Raw genomic sequence first — 14,789 nt, 5'->3', positions numbered from 1 at the left:
CTGGAGAGAGGGAAGTCTGGGCATCTTTGCTTAGACTGCTGCCCCCGCGACCCGGTCCCGGATAAGCGGAGGAAAATGGATGGATGGATGGAAGGATACTGTTGTGACTTTAAGAGTGTTGATCAAAGAGTGAAGGGGTTCAGCGATAGTGTAATTTAAAACTGTTTCATTATGCATTAACAAATAAGTCCCCATACAGTATAGGGTATCTACAGTACCTATATGTCACACTGGTCCAGGTCCATACACAGACACAAACAGTAGCAGAGGGTCTTTATAACAATCATGAAAGTCAAAATGTAGCTGATGGTGATTTTCGTGCTGTTAAACAGAAGTCCAGCAGACCACATTATACTGTTGTGTGTGTGCTAACACTTTCTGAACAGCCAAAACAGACTTAACTTCTACTTCTCATTATGTTGCTACTAAATTTGTAGAAGCTACTATACATGGAAGCCTCCTAACCCAGAAGTCAGTCTGGTCATGTGACTGTTTTGTGCTCGACCCGGGGAGCCCATCTCTGTGTGGTAACTCTCCACAGCAACGGAGCCAGCAGCAAACTGAGCGTGGTGACACTGAGAACCAGCAGGTACACCTGAGCAAAAAGATATGTGGCCTATATAGTTACACATAAAAAAAAGAATAGTTCAAAGGATTAATACGTCCAAATTAAAAGTGATATCTTGCCAGATAGCTGGTTTCATTAGCTCTGAGTCTGATAGACACGTCTTCTCAGTTCACAATGCTGAAAAATTACATTTTGAAAATTCAGCATTGTTTTTTTGGTTCCACAGGTGGATCTCTATTCTGCAACAACTGCCAAAAACTAATTCATAATTTCATCTCAGCACTGATTTTCCAAAAAAGTACAGTATACTAGGAGGATATAACTATATTAATATTCAGTTTCTACTATACTTTTACTTAAAAAAAGAACAATACTTAACTGTTTTTAGCTTAACTAAAGTTTTCCTGTATTGCTTAGATTTTACTTTTTTTGATTGTAAATACAGTAAATCTTACAACTCAGGACCATCTTTCATTTTAACACCACATGCAAAGTAAATTACTGCACTATAGCGGAACATTGTTGTTGTTTTATATCATTTCATGCTGCAAATATTTTTATGGATTCCATGATCTCTTCACATTTAGGTTAATGTGTTATTTCCTGGTCACAAGCAGCATTTATAATAATCAAACCTTTTATGATCATATAAACTAATAATGATAAAATAAAATATATGATGACATAACTAAACATAAATTAACAAGTCATCACTTACCTCTCTGGAGATGATGCCAGCTCGGCGTGCACGGCTGCCCAAAACAAAAGAGAATTCGCTGACCTGCGCGAGGCCAGCTGCGACAATACAACGTATGTGCTGAGAGCCTGGAGGCAAGATCGCCGACAGCACCAGCACGGCCATTAGAAACTAGAAGGAAAAGGGGAAGGACTGAGAGCATAATAGAGGTGAACTGTGGAAGGAAACGAGCAAAAGATAAAGAAAAGTCTGGTACCTTCATAATGACGAGTGTGAGTGTCAGCACCAGCAGAATGGTGAGTTCATAGAGCACAAATGTTGGGAACACATGGAAACCTGCAGCATCACACAAACACATAAGATGATTGAGCGAAGTCTCAAAGTAAATGGTACAAAAGGCCCGTCATAAATTGTTATGATGGATCTGACCGATAGAGGCGAAGAAGATGATAGCGAGGAAATCTCTGATTGGCTCGATGCATCCCTTGACCTCTGTGGTAACCAGGTGACCCTGTGTGGAGAGCAATGCTCCAGCCAAGAAACAGCCCAGCTCCATAGAAACATCCAGAAACTCGGTTAGCTAGAGAACCAGTCAGGAAGAGCAAAGGCAACACAAACAGCTTCACCACAAGAGGTTAAATAATATTGCACTCACATAATTGTAAAGAAATGGAAAAAAATGTAAAAAAAAAAAAAAAAGACAGGAAAGCATCCAATTAAAAAAAGCAAAATGCATACCATCAACATGAAAAAGACATAAGCTGCCGTCCCCAGCACCAGGATCTCCTTGTTGCCTTTGCTCTCAGCATAGAGTTTCTTGTAATAGGGGCCGATCAGGAGCAATTTGAATAACAAACACAACAGCAGCACAACAGCCAGAGACACCAGGACCTGAGCCAGGAGAAACAGTACGCGGACACTTCCAAACAGGAAGCTGAGGGGCATAGAGAAAAACACTGACTTGCAAAGCTTTCTGTGTGTGTGTGTGTGTGTGTCTGTTTTGAGGGGAAAAGGCACACTCAAAAACAAAAATACTAACTGACTTGTCCAAATCTCCACTTTGTGCCTGGATCAGAGTTGGCATGACAGCAATGAAGAGGCCAAGCTGAACATCTTGCATCACTAACATCCCAAGAAGAACACTGCTGTAGTCTAGCTCACCTGTCACACACGTACACACAGAGTCATGTTATCTTTAGTCTGAAAAGAGTATTTATATTTCTATATGTCAGAGTAATGTAGTTACAGTGCAGCAGAGTACTGGATTTTACTAGTCTCAAATGCTCTTTTATGGAAAGGGTCAGTGGTGGAAAGTACAAATATGTGTATCTCCTTAAGTACTGTAATTTGACATACTTGTACTTTACTTTAGTACTTACATTTTATGCAGCTTTATACTTCTACTCCACTACATCTCACAGGGAAATACTGTACTTTTTACTCTACTACATTTGTCTGATAGCTATCATTACTGCTATAGTTACTTTGTAGATTACCATTTGTATTTGCCAAGGTATATGCAATATAATATCTATCTTCACCACAGTAGGTGAAGTGGAGGTGAACTAAATTTTAGAATTACTGAAGAACACAAAACACTGTGCTGTGAGGATTACCCAGAGTAATACTGATATTACCAGTATGTCTTATATGAGCACCACAAGCAAAATTCTACTTATCTCAATTGTACTGGGAAGAGGCTAAAGTTAGATATCATAAAAGAATAAATATAAAATATAGAATAAACAAAACTATATGCATAGCTAAATGCTACTAAAGGTACTGTGTTTTGTCTTGGGTTGTACTGACTAGGACTTTGCCTCTTGTCTCTTAATGTGTACAGACAGACACACTAACATACCTTCCTTGTCCCCCCTGCTTCCTCCTGCTAGGAAGCGGGACACTAGAGGAGTGCTGGAAAGGGAGAGACAAGTGGAAATGAAGACAGTCTGCGTGGGCCGAATATGCAGGATGTGTCCCCACAACAAACCGGCCCCCACCATCAGTAGACTCAGGTAGCACGACCCCTGAACTGATGTCTTCCATACCTACACACACAGTCATGTTACCATTAGTCTGAAAAGAATCAAGAGTCAAGCCACTTTATAGTCATCATTTGTGTATCATTCATTTGCTTAAAAAGGTTTGTGTCACCAAGTAAAGATTACAATCACTATGCAACCATAACTCATGGCGGGATTATCAGACAATCAACCCCTGGGTACCAACATGTAAAAGCCCCCCCACACCTCCTGTCTAGGGGCAAAACCTCCGCACTTGAAAAATAAAATGACACAATGACAAGACTTAATTTGTGTTCATATTGTGTCATATATAGTAGTTTTGTGTTTTTGTGGGCATGTGATCAACTTTCTAACATGCAGTTAACACCGTCAATGCTCTTGCGGATTTTGCAGGGTCTTACTCTTTATACTATATGCCACTAATATTTAGCCTGAGGTCATTTCAGTTGATGTACCCATAAAGCATGACACTAGTGAGAGCTGCTAAGTTGTTATTTAAACTCCTGCACTGACTTCCAATGATGAAAAGGTGCATTATTGTACAATTTTAACCCTGAATTAAAATTCCTTTTATTTACCTTTTGAAGGCGTTCAGGAGAGAACTCTAATCCCACTACAAAGAGAGTGAAGAATACACCGAACTCCCCCAGAGTCTCCACCTGGACCATAGACTGCAACACACAGAGACAGACACTGACATGAGCAACTAGCACTAAATTCAACTATCATGGGAATATTGCTTTTATGCCATTATGGGGAAAGATAGTTGCCCTTGGCAGAGTTTGCACTAGCTGAGTGCTGCCTAGTTAAAACTGGTTTTGTTGTTTAAGTCTGATCCGACATGCTGACGTTACATGTGCACGCACACACCCACACACATAAACACACCTTGATGCTGTTGAGGCCAGAAGGACCAAGCAGCACCCCACAGATGATATATCCAAACATTGGAGGAAGACTGACCAGAGTACACATCCACCCGCAAGGTAGGGACAACATCACAAGTGACACCAAGTCCTGCACGTACATACAGCAAGAAAAATTAAGGAAGGTTTATGGAGCTTGCCTTACTCTAAGTATTATCAAAGATTTCACTTCTTATCTATCCTAGATCAAACAAGACCATAAATCAGCGGGACAAATGGCTGACCTTAATGAAGTGATGATCTGCTCTTGGTATTGTTGAGTCTCGTGGTTTAGTCAGAACATACTGGTTGTTCTGCGAGTCAATTAGCATGCTCAGCCCCAGGTCATCCTCCACTTCTTTCTGCTTGGACTTGTTCTTCCTCTTCCCTCCATTCTCCTCATCTTCCTCCACTCTCAACACTGCCTCTACATTTACTCCTTTCATCTACACAACAGTGAGTATGAAATGAGGCAATCTGCATGTTGTTGACCAACTTTGTGTACCTACATTCTTAAAATGTCTTATGGCTGGACTTGGATGTACAGTTATTTTGTGTGTTGCATAAAGGCTAAACTTCTAAATATACATTAGGGACCAATTCCAAATTAATCAACATTTTGTGGCGTTATGCCTACCTGTTTGTTGTTGTCAAAGACATGCTCCTCGATCTCCTCTTCCAGCCGGTCTGCTGCCTTCCTGACATCCTCCAGTATTTCATCTAGTATGGACAGAGTCTTGTTCTGGGCTAAAGCACTCTTAAGAGCTTCCTGCTGGTGCTTCTCAGCAGCCACCAGCTCCACATACTCCTGTTCTTCCTGAAGGGTGAGAACATAGCCCAACAAACAGGTGTATATTAGCAAGACGGTATAGGTGGGTATTGGAAAAGGTGTAGTGTATGTAGGTGAAGGATGGTGCTTCTAGTGTGTATTAGCAAGAAGGTATAGAGACATGCTAATAGAGATGCATGTGGCAGCAATACCGAGGAAACATACACCAAATACTCTCACGGGATTCGACCTAAAGTTTGACCTATGTGACCGAATACTACCCAAACCCAAACATGATTTCTTAATTTCTGTCCAAAACCAACTCAGCCCTCGGGCACCAACAGGTCCCATTGTGTTCGGTTTGGGTATCAACCTTTCAGTACAGTTATACATGATTTGCTCAAAGTCATTCAACTGGGCAACAACATTTTAGAGAGAGAGAGAGAGAGCTAGAGCTAAAATCATGATTCAATTATTTGATTAGTTAAAACCTAGTGAGCAATCAAACAGAAATTACATTGTTTCTGGCTGCAAATGTGAAGATTTGCTGCTTTTATATATCATTTTAAATAGAATATCTATCAGTTTTAGACTGTTGCACAGAAAAATACTCTGGGTTTGCAGAACATGTAATGGGCAACTTTCAATTTTTTGAAATTTTATACACAAAAATATGAACTAGACAGCACTCAGAGAGCCTGAACCTCTGAGTGACAGGCCAATGTCCCCATAATGCCGTTACACTTAAAATTTCACCAATATTCCCATGATAATTTGACTCTCATAACATGATTCCTTGACCATGAAAACCTGCCCTAGCATTTGGAATCACTTCAATATCACTATTAGTTTGAAAGTTATTCAAGAAAAACAGTATTTCAGGAATGGTGGTTTTCTTCTGGATCTCAGTCACTAACTTGAATAAACAGCAAATCTGTTGACATCCTACTGAATCAGTAGTGATTCAGACAGAATTTGGTGTTAGTTGCAAGTCTGTAGCATTATTTGTTGTTTCACAGAGGTGAATTTCACATGAGTCCTATAAATGTGAACTTTCTGGAATATTACTTGGATCCAGATCATACTTTGGTGTGTGGTACAGCTTATGTGGATGTTATGTGAAAATTTTGTCCAAGCATTGTAGGCACTGTGAATGGAGTTCTAAGCAAAAATATTGAGACTATCGCCCAGTAGTGAAGATTCCTTTGAAAAATTCCTGGATCCGGATGATGAGAACCCTGATCACCACCAAAATCTAATGGATAGCTCCATGGGTCATACCCTACCTCTGCAAACAATTTCATTATAAAACCATTCATTACTTTTTGCTGTGAACAAACTAACAAAAACAAAACCCCACCACCACAACAAATGCTGGTAAAAACATTACCTCCACCTTGGCAGAGGTCTCTCTTGACCACTTTGACCTCACCTTTATGGCTGCCTCCCTCAGGGCCTCCAGCCTCTGTCTGCTGGTCTCCTTTATGTTCACCACGTCCCTGTAGTCTCCCTGCAGTGCCCTCTGCAGGCTGTGCACTGCCTGGAACACCAGGTGCTCGCTCTCATTCAGCTCCTTCTGGAAAACCTCCAGAGTGTGAACCTGATCCCAGACAAAAAGATATCAGTCTGTCCCTAAGCTGTAAAATATCTGCCCCAGTCTATGGTCTTCATTTTGGAATACTGCAAAAGAGCAGTTTACATGCCTTCATAAGATACTGAAATTAGTAAATACTGTGAAATAAAGCTGAATAACATAGGTTAAAATGGGAAGACGCACCATAATAATAATTAGCTTGATCTGTCTTGAAATGTCTCAAAGCGATTTAACAAGAAACCCCTTAACCCCAATATTGCAAAAATACCAAATATTTTTGTGGCTTCTCCAATGCACTGCTTTTATATAATTGTAAATTTTATATCTTTTATTACAACAAACAATCTGAAGACATCAGAAAGGTATAACAAGCATTTTTCACAGTTTTCTGTCATATGAACTTGTATTTGAGTTATTGTGCTAACAGAATCCTACCACCCTAAAGAGTTGCAAACCTTATGTATCAGACACAATGTACTGTACCAGGGTGATGGGCCATAAATATATAGCTAAACAGGTTCTAACAAATCACAAACTCCTGATACAAATAGAAGGCTCCATCTGGCATTTCTTCTCAGTCTAGTACCTGGAAGTGCTTCTCAGGTTCCGAAAGGGTCTGCGCTCTTCTAACAGCATCTGCAGCAGCTGCCAGCTTTTTGATAACCGCATTCTTCTGATGCAGGAGACCCACCAGTTGCTTACAGTTACGGGCCACCCAGCTGCGGCCATGTATGGTCCCCTTGCTCTGATAAAGCGTGATGACATGCTGGGCCACCTGGTCCTTCTTCAGAACAGCAAGTGTCCCTGCCAGGCCAAGGCACAGTAGCCAACATACAACCTGCATCCAAACTTTTGCTTCTGTCTTCACCAGTATGGGGAGATTGATCAAGAGAAAGACACCTGGGAAGAACACAGACAGATTATAGCAGGAAGAGCATGGTTGTTAGAAAGAAAAACAAAAAAGTACACAAGCTTAAGGAATAAGTCAGGTAATATCTTATGCTTTTCTTGTTGTCCACAACTTGCATAAAAAGACCAAACCAACAACTCATTGATCCTACTAACAAGTAGGGCTGTCCTGAATGGCATTTTTGGGGATTTGGAGCTTCAGTAGTAATAATCTGTTTTCAGACATGAGATACGTAACATTGCTGCTTCATCAGTGTGTTAAAAAGATGGCATTCTGACATTCAGACACAGGGTATTTTTACATTATGTTCCTCGGGGCTTCATTAGATATACCCACAACAATGTGTAAGAAGAGTGTACAGGGACTGTCTACAAAGTGTAAACCTAAATGAGATACTACAAAAATATTTACTCTTAGGATAGTGTCACCATAATCCCTTCACACATCATTGGTCTCCTGTTGGTTATATCACAATACGTAGTTTTGAAAAATGTGTCCAAGTGAGAAGCGATTGAATATTTTTGTAGTACCTCTTTTTGGTGTTGCACCTTGTAGATGGTCCCTGAGCATCTGATTCACAGCTGGCTGCACGTAACGCTATGTCATCAAGACGGCTCATTTTGATTAAAATTAATTTCTCTCTTACTGTCCATCTACCTCACTATAGTAAAGAGGCATCATTTGTGTTTTACCAAGGTTTCACTTTATTGATTTATTGATCTAGGAACTCTGAATCTGTGAATATTTGATTCTAAGATTGGTTTTATGTTACATTATTAGGTTTAGTTTTGATTTTTTTTCCAGGTAAGGAAGTAACCAGTTACATTTAGAATATCTCATCTGTCTGAGAAATGTGTAGGCATATAGTATTTGGAGATTTGCGCCAACATTTTCATAGATGTTTATACCAGCTAGCAGATCGAGCTGTCTCCACTGTGTTCTCTTTCATCTTCATTACTGAACTAAAACTGCATTGAAATTTCCTTATGCCTCGAATATTCGAATACCAAAATTGAAAACCAATTACCTACCCAAAGAACAAATATCTGAATAGTCGAATAATTGGGTCCAGCCCAACTAACAAACACTGACTGTGTATCCAAAACATAATGTAGCTTATTTGTGGTGCCATACATCTCCACTGTTGTCCAAATATAATTATCAATGCTCAGTTGTTACAGAAATGTATTTAGTCTTTTTATAAACAAAAATTTATATTTGCAGCTAGTGTTCAAAGGCCTGTCTCTACTAGAAACAAATGGGCATAGTGTTACGACAGAAAGAGGAAGTATTAAGACACATTGTTTGTTCTGGTGTTTTCATGGAGTTTTGTTGATAACAACAACATTATAGAAATACAGGAATTGTCAGACTAACCCTTTAAAGCACAGATAGTGGCAGTACTGTCCTATAATGTTTTTGCTGATAATTTCTTTTTATGTAGCCCATTCTGTGCTTTTGCTTTGTTGCTCTATCCCCAAACAGGATTTAATCTTCAGGATGGGTGTGATCATAGCTGAATAGCTCAAACAAAAGCTGTAGCCTGCTCTGCTGGCAGGTGTGTGTGGCTAATAGTAAGTGCACTTAACTATGCATGTCACATGTTCTGCCTACACCTAATGCCATGGCGCATTTATATCTACACTTGGAATACAGAGGCCTAAGAACAGTGGCAGTTTAAGAAACTGCTTTACTGTTAACATATGCCATCTCCTCTTGCTTTGCACAGAAAGCGTTTACTACCGCAACTTAATGGTTGGAAGCATTTAAATCACATAAAAGCTGGCCTGCACCACTGTAAGCACAAGTCAAGTTGACTAAAGTTTACTTTCCAAACTCCTGTTCTGTCCTTCTTTCTATGATTGGGCTGCTGCCACTCTACTACTGTTGCTAGAAATCAATAGCACCACTGTTCATTGCTTGGCCGCTGAAAGGAACAAGCATGCAAGCACAGACACAGACACAGACACACACACACACTGACAGACACACACATTCATTTTCATTCCTCATATGGGCTTTACATAGACACATATTCATAACCTTAAACCAAGTTGTCACTCTAAAAGTCCACAATGAAAGGGAGTCTCCACAATGTGAATGTGTAAACACACACCCATATACATTATTGTGTTTCCTTCTAATTTTAAGGGATCTTAAAAACATAATTCAACCTTTTAGATTAGAGGGAAGACATAATTAAACTAAACAAAAACTCTACATCCACTATAAACTCTCCTTTTAATTGATTTGTCTTCACCTTTAAACAGACAACCGCCTGAACTAGTGGTGGTCAGTGTCTTGCCCAGGGACACTTCGACATGTGGACTACAGGCACCTAGATTCGAACCTTCAACCTTCTGGCTGGGAGAAATTGAAAAGTACAAAAGCTCAAAACTGCATTTTGTACTATATTCACTGCCGTTAACTGAACTTTTAGATATGTATTCCACCACTGCTCTGCACTTATCTACGCTCGGTACCGACAGATGCGTGTACACATTTACATAATAAATACAAACAGCCGAATACCATGAATATCATTCTAATGTAGGAAAACACCGTGCATACAAGGAAGTATAAAAATCATGACAACCAAGAGTAACATCATACAAAGCTTAACACAGACAGACGTATCTGTTTCAGACACACCAGGAAACACCACCATCATCGGTGGAATCATTCATTTGTTCAATGTCGAAATCACGCATTATTCCATTCGTTTCACCGAGCATATCAATGAAAACAGGTTGTTTTTAAAAGGGCTGCAACTACCTGCGAAATGTGTGCACTGCCCTGGTTCTCGGCTCCACTCCACGCTCGAAGGAGAAGCAGAAGAAGACGGGAACAATCATGTTGTTGTGCCGCACCACCAGCACCGGCACCCCTCCTTCCCTGCCACATAGCCTCGTTGCAGGCGTTCACCGAGTCACTTGGTGAATAACTTCATGTTTACTTCCACTGCCAAGCGTCGGTCGCATGGCCCGTGCTAGCTGAAGAGGGTAGACTAGCGTTATTTCGTCCAGGTAGGATGTCTGTACGACTGCTGTTGGATAAAAGCGTATTGAAACTGGAACGGTTTGAGATTGTATAACGTTAAACTTCAACCAGTTTTCTCGCCTGGAGCTGTAGGTAAACCTAAGATAGCCATAAAATTCCTGGCAGCTGTCAGACCAGATCCAGCCAGCTGTCCACACACTCCCATGACTCAACGTTAACGCTAGCACAGCTGTGCTAACGGTAGAAATAGCTATATTCCAGGTAGATCTCGAAAGACCTCATGAAGACATGTCATAATGAAACATTAACATAAACCGCAGCTAAAACAGAATAATTTGTTGTTTTCCGAATGTTATCTCGTTAAAATACAATTTCGACCCAAGTTAAGATTACTTCCGAAACATCTTTCAGATTTGATATGGGAGTTGTAGTTTTCAGATGTTATGTTTTCCGCTCATTTGTGTCAAGGGCGTTTAAATTGTGACAGTTGTTCTTGGATACATTTTTACTTTGTCACATCTAAACAAGTTATTTAACACTGTATCGTTTTTTAACTTCTGAGTTTACACTAGTTTAAGGCTGAGTTTTTATCGACTGTTCTTGCTCTAAGAGGTAGACTAAAAATTAAAGTATGTTGAAACGAAGCACGGGTGTACTTTCCCAATTAAGTGGGAGGCAGAGTAATCAATAAAGTTAAGCATTTTGTTGAAGCAGTTGTCAGTTAACGCAGAAAGTTGTTAAGCTAAGTATATCCAACACAGATCTCGTGGGATCAGCGCCACAAAACTACATGTCCCATAATTAGAGTATCCTCAAATCAGTGCAGTTCTTTTTGCGCATGCGTACAACGGGTAATGTGATATCCAAGTAGGGTAAACAGCGGGTGATAAAATGGTAGGTAAAATTAAAAATAAAACACAGGGACAGCTATTTAGTCCTGTTAAATAAGCCCAAAGCCAGATAACAGCTGCCATTAACGCTTAGGGGACATAACAAATAAGGGGATCGTGTTGTCCTCAGCAAGTGTCGCATTATCAGGATGATGTGTGTCGGGAATACAAGGGAACTGGAAAGTCAGTTGTTGGTGATATTGCGATCGGACACCCGCACTTGCAGCACGTACCTTGCCCTTTTAGGTAACGTTAGCTCGCTGGTTGCCCCGGGTCGGGGTGTGGGCTGCTCATCTAACGCCCCTTTTCCCAGGAAAACTGGGTCGTTAAACACCGGCCAGTCACCGTCATTGCTGTTTGATCACCGGGAAAGCCATGTCTGCAGTTCTGGAAAGACGTGCAATACTTTAGATTTAATTAACACAAGAAGTTTACAGAATCTTGTAGTGGTGCATTTGGAAGTGGCTTTGTCTCCTAATACACTTATACAAATAAATAGGCTGTTGGATGCATAGTATGATAGTTATTTAATTGTTTGTAGGCGTACAGGTCATAATATATGGGTTCCAACCAAGAGAGTTTAAAGAACATCAAATCCTTGCATTCTCAAATACTGAGGAAGTTTAGGCTGTGTAATGTGTGTAAATGTTGATGTGCAGCCTTAGCTTCCCAGAATATACCAGTATCGGTCAGATTCTGGTCAAATGGGTTTGGTGGAATGTGTGTGTGAGGGGGCTGATTGGTGGTCCACAGTCCTAACATGTTATTTTAGTCCTGTACTTACTCGGGTGCCTGCTTGCTTTACAGCACAAGTTGAAGTCATCTCAGAAGGACAAGGTACGGCAGTTCATGTCCTTCACACAGGCAGGGGAGAGGACAGCTCTGTACTGCTTGATGCATAATGACTGGAAACTAGAAGTTGCCACAGACAACTACTTCCAGAACCCAGATTTCTATTATAAAGAATCCATGAAAACCTCAGTGGACCGCAAGAAGCTGGAACAGCTCTACAACAGATACAAAGGCAAGTGCTTCAAAAGTAATCTTAGGATAAAGTTTTGAAAATCATATGTTTATGATCAGCACAGTCCTTTTGTCTCTTCTCTTATAATTTGGCACAATTTTGCTTATTCTTCTCAGTTGTCTTTGCAGACCCCCAGGATGAAAATAAGATAGGGATTGATGGGATCCAGCAGTTCTGTGATGACCTGACCCTGGACCCAGCTAGCATGAGCATACTTGTGGTGGCATGGAAGTTCAGAGCGGCCACTCAATGCGAGTTCAGCAGAAAAGAGTTCCTAGATGGCATGGCTGAGCTAGGGTGAGCAACACTTACATGAAAATATATTTATTATTTATTTGTTAAACTTTATTTATTCAGATATAAATGTGATTCCTAAAACACAACACATATTCACAGACGTTCATAAAACACAACCAGCAACCAAAACAGAGAAATACCCAGGCACACAAAAATAGTGCAAATCAGTACACAAATCATAAAAATATCAAATAATAATGCTTTAAAATTGCTAGTATTAATTAAGGAATCAAACTTAAGGGAACATTGCAGTTAATTCCATTTAAAAGGCACATGGGACCTAAAGGTTAGTGCATACATAGGAGACATCTTGTCAGCAAATAAGTCCATCTGACTTTATTGTACAAAGAGTAATGATGAGTAAAAAATTTATTAAAGTATGTACATGAAATGATAAGCTTAAAAATTTTGTGTATAGCCATGTTATTTGTTTCTATGAGCAAAGTATTTTGAAATTTAAACAGCATTTTCTTTTAAATGTGACTCATACATGAATTTAAAATGTGTTGTTACAGAAACCTACACAGTCAGAAACTTGAGATTTTGTGTTTGGGTAATTTTATATGTGCCATTCACCATTACAGCCATTAAAAGGATTCTGGAAGTCTGATTTGTTGTCTGTTTGTGTTCAATGTCTCCACCAGCTGTGACAGTCCTGAAAAACTCAAGGTGATCCTCCCCAGACTAGAGCAGGAGCTTAAAGACACAGGAAAGTTCAAAGACTTTTACCAGTTTACCTTCAATTTTGCCAAGAACCCAGGACAGAAGGGTTTAGGTAAGCCTAAGAACAGAGCACGCATCACCAAAAGATATCCTGGTGTTTTCATATGTTCACCTCAAAAATACAAGATAATTCAATCCAACATTCAATATAAAATAAATCTTGAAAATTCTTTATTTTCTACCCTAGACCTAGAGATGGCTGTGGCTTATTGGAATCTAGTTCTCACAGGTCACTTCAAGTTCTTGGATCTCTGGAACCACTTTCTGCTGGTGAGTGTGAAAATATTTTACATTTCATGGCATTTTTAGAATGTTTGGTTTACTTTGTTTACATATATGAAAAATATTAGAAACACCATACAGTTTTCGCACAATCCACAAATGTCATCCCCAAAAATTACCAGAGTTCAACACCTCTCTGATGATGATAATATGGACTGAATTGAACTTATTTGCAATGTACCACATTTTTTAGTCTTCTGATTACTCCATAATGTTACACTTCACCTGTTACTGTGCTGCATTTAGGAGCATCACAAGCGATCTATTTCCAGGGACACGTGGAACCTCCTCCTGGACTTTGGCAATATGATTGCAGATGACATGTCCAACTATGACGAGGAAGGTGAGCTTATTTTATTTAAGACAATCAATGATGCAGTCTATAAGCAGATCTGTGGTCACATTAAAAGACATGCTGATAATTCAGCGTAACCCTGTTTAAGTCATATGATGGCAAATGTCATATAAATGTATTAAACTGATTCACCCGGTCAGAGTAAGGTCTTAAAATATGCATTCATTTTGATCCATGAATATGTAAAATTGCTATCAGATTCACTCATTCAGCTGGATTTAACTGCATCATCACATCTTTCTGACTAAATAACTATTATTAAACACTTTAAATAAAATACTTTGCTCAACCTTCTATATTCATCCATGGCCCTCAATATGAAAATTGTATTTTTGAAATAAGATAGATTTTACAGTTTTAGTTGGATTTGTTTGGATTTTTAAAAATACTGCAAAGTATGATAACCAATTTGATCATAATATATTATTTGCTAGATGACAAATTTATACAAATGAAGAAAATAACACTATTTGTTTTCACTGCATCTCCCCCCCTCCTGATGTCCTTGTACGACTTCAGGCCAGCAGTGCATCTGTGAATGATTTGGCGTGTGGACACTACTGTTTATTGATGAATTAAGTCAATGCATTACATTTCATTTAGGTGTAACTAATATTTCACCCCCTCTCCACAGGAGCATGGCCTGTCCTCATAGATGACTTTGTTGAGTTTGCTCGGCCGATTGTGACGGGGAGTAAGCGCAACATGACACAGTTTATGTCCCAGCTTCATTAAGCAGATGGAATTTGTT

At 39.6% G+C, this 14,789-nt stretch overlaps 2 protein-coding genes across 7 annotated transcripts; one reads left to right on the top strand and one right to left on the bottom strand.

Annotated features, from left to right (window-relative positions):
- Positions 1-24: 24 nt before the first annotated feature.
- tmco3 (transmembrane and coiled-coil domains 3) lies at positions 25-10,329 on the bottom strand. Its single transcript, XM_020607314.1, has 14 exons — positions 10,243-10,329; positions 7,144-7,457; positions 6,396-6,563; positions 4,832-5,011; positions 4,440-4,640; positions 4,178-4,306; positions 3,868-3,960; positions 3,127-3,313; positions 2,309-2,426; positions 2,004-2,199; positions 1,695-1,845; positions 1,522-1,601; positions 1,287-1,436; positions 25-595 (listed from the first exon to the last, which is right to left on the bottom strand). The coding sequence occupies exons 2-14, from the start codon at positions 7,399-7,401 to the stop codon at positions 482-484; spliced, it is 2,025 nt and encodes a 674-aa protein (XP_020462970.1). The 5' UTR covers positions 7,402-7,457; positions 10,243-10,329; the 3' UTR covers positions 25-481.
- Positions 10,325-14,783, top strand: dcun1d2b (DCN1, defective in cullin neddylation 1, domain containing 2b). 6 transcript variants are annotated; one of them, XM_020607414.1, is made up of 7 exons: positions 10,325-10,403; positions 12,165-12,381; positions 12,498-12,678; positions 13,323-13,453; positions 13,589-13,671; positions 13,930-14,026; positions 14,673-14,783. In XM_020607414.1, exons 2-7 carry the CDS (start codon positions 12,207-12,209, stop codon positions 14,771-14,773), a joined length of 768 nt encoding a protein of 255 aa, XP_020463070.1. In that variant the 5' UTR covers positions 10,325-10,403; positions 12,165-12,206; the 3' UTR covers positions 14,774-14,783. The 6 variants fall into 6 exon arrangements, with proteins under 6 accessions (XP_020463070.1, XP_020463052.1, XP_020463060.1 ...); XM_020607396.1 differs by lacking the exon at positions 10,325-10,403 and adding an exon at positions 10,405-10,493; XM_020607404.1 differs by lacking the exon at positions 10,325-10,403 and adding an exon at positions 10,675-10,728.
- Positions 14,784-14,789: the final 6 nt, after the last annotated feature.

The sequence above is a fragment of the Monopterus albus genome, unplaced genomic scaffold, assembly GCF_001952655.1.
Source record: "Monopterus albus unplaced genomic scaffold, M_albus_1.0 scaffold4.1, whole genome shotgun sequence".
NCBI classification, from domain to species: domain Eukaryota; kingdom Metazoa; phylum Chordata; class Actinopteri; order Synbranchiformes; family Synbranchidae; genus Monopterus; species Monopterus albus.
The sequence above is the reverse complement of the archived record's forward strand: the minus strand, read 5'-3'. Positions and strand labels throughout refer to the sequence as shown.

Bases quoted from the DNA above. Each gene is read 5' to 3' on its own strand.
- tmco3 (XM_020607314.1), bottom strand. From the start codon at position 7,401: ATGCAGGTTGTATGTTGGCTACTGTGCCTTGGCCTGGCAGGGACACTT. The intron at 3,961-4,177 runs GTGTGTTTATGT...TGTGTGTTGCAG, and splicing joins CTGGCCTCAACAGCATCAAG to TCTATGGTCCAGGTGGAGAC. The intron at 1,437-1,521 runs GTACCAGACTTT...TTTTCCTTCTAG, and splicing joins TCACACTCGTCATTATGAAG to TTTCTAATGGCCGTGCTGGT.
- dcun1d2b (XM_020607379.1), top strand. The intron at 13,672-13,929 runs GTGAGTGTGAAA...TGCTGCATTTAG, and splicing joins TCTGGAACCACTTTCTGCTG to GAGCATCACAAGCGATCTAT. The intron at 14,027-14,672 runs GTGAGCTTATTT...CCCTCTCCACAG, and splicing joins GTCCAACTATGACGAGGAAG to GAGCATGGCCTGTCCTCATA.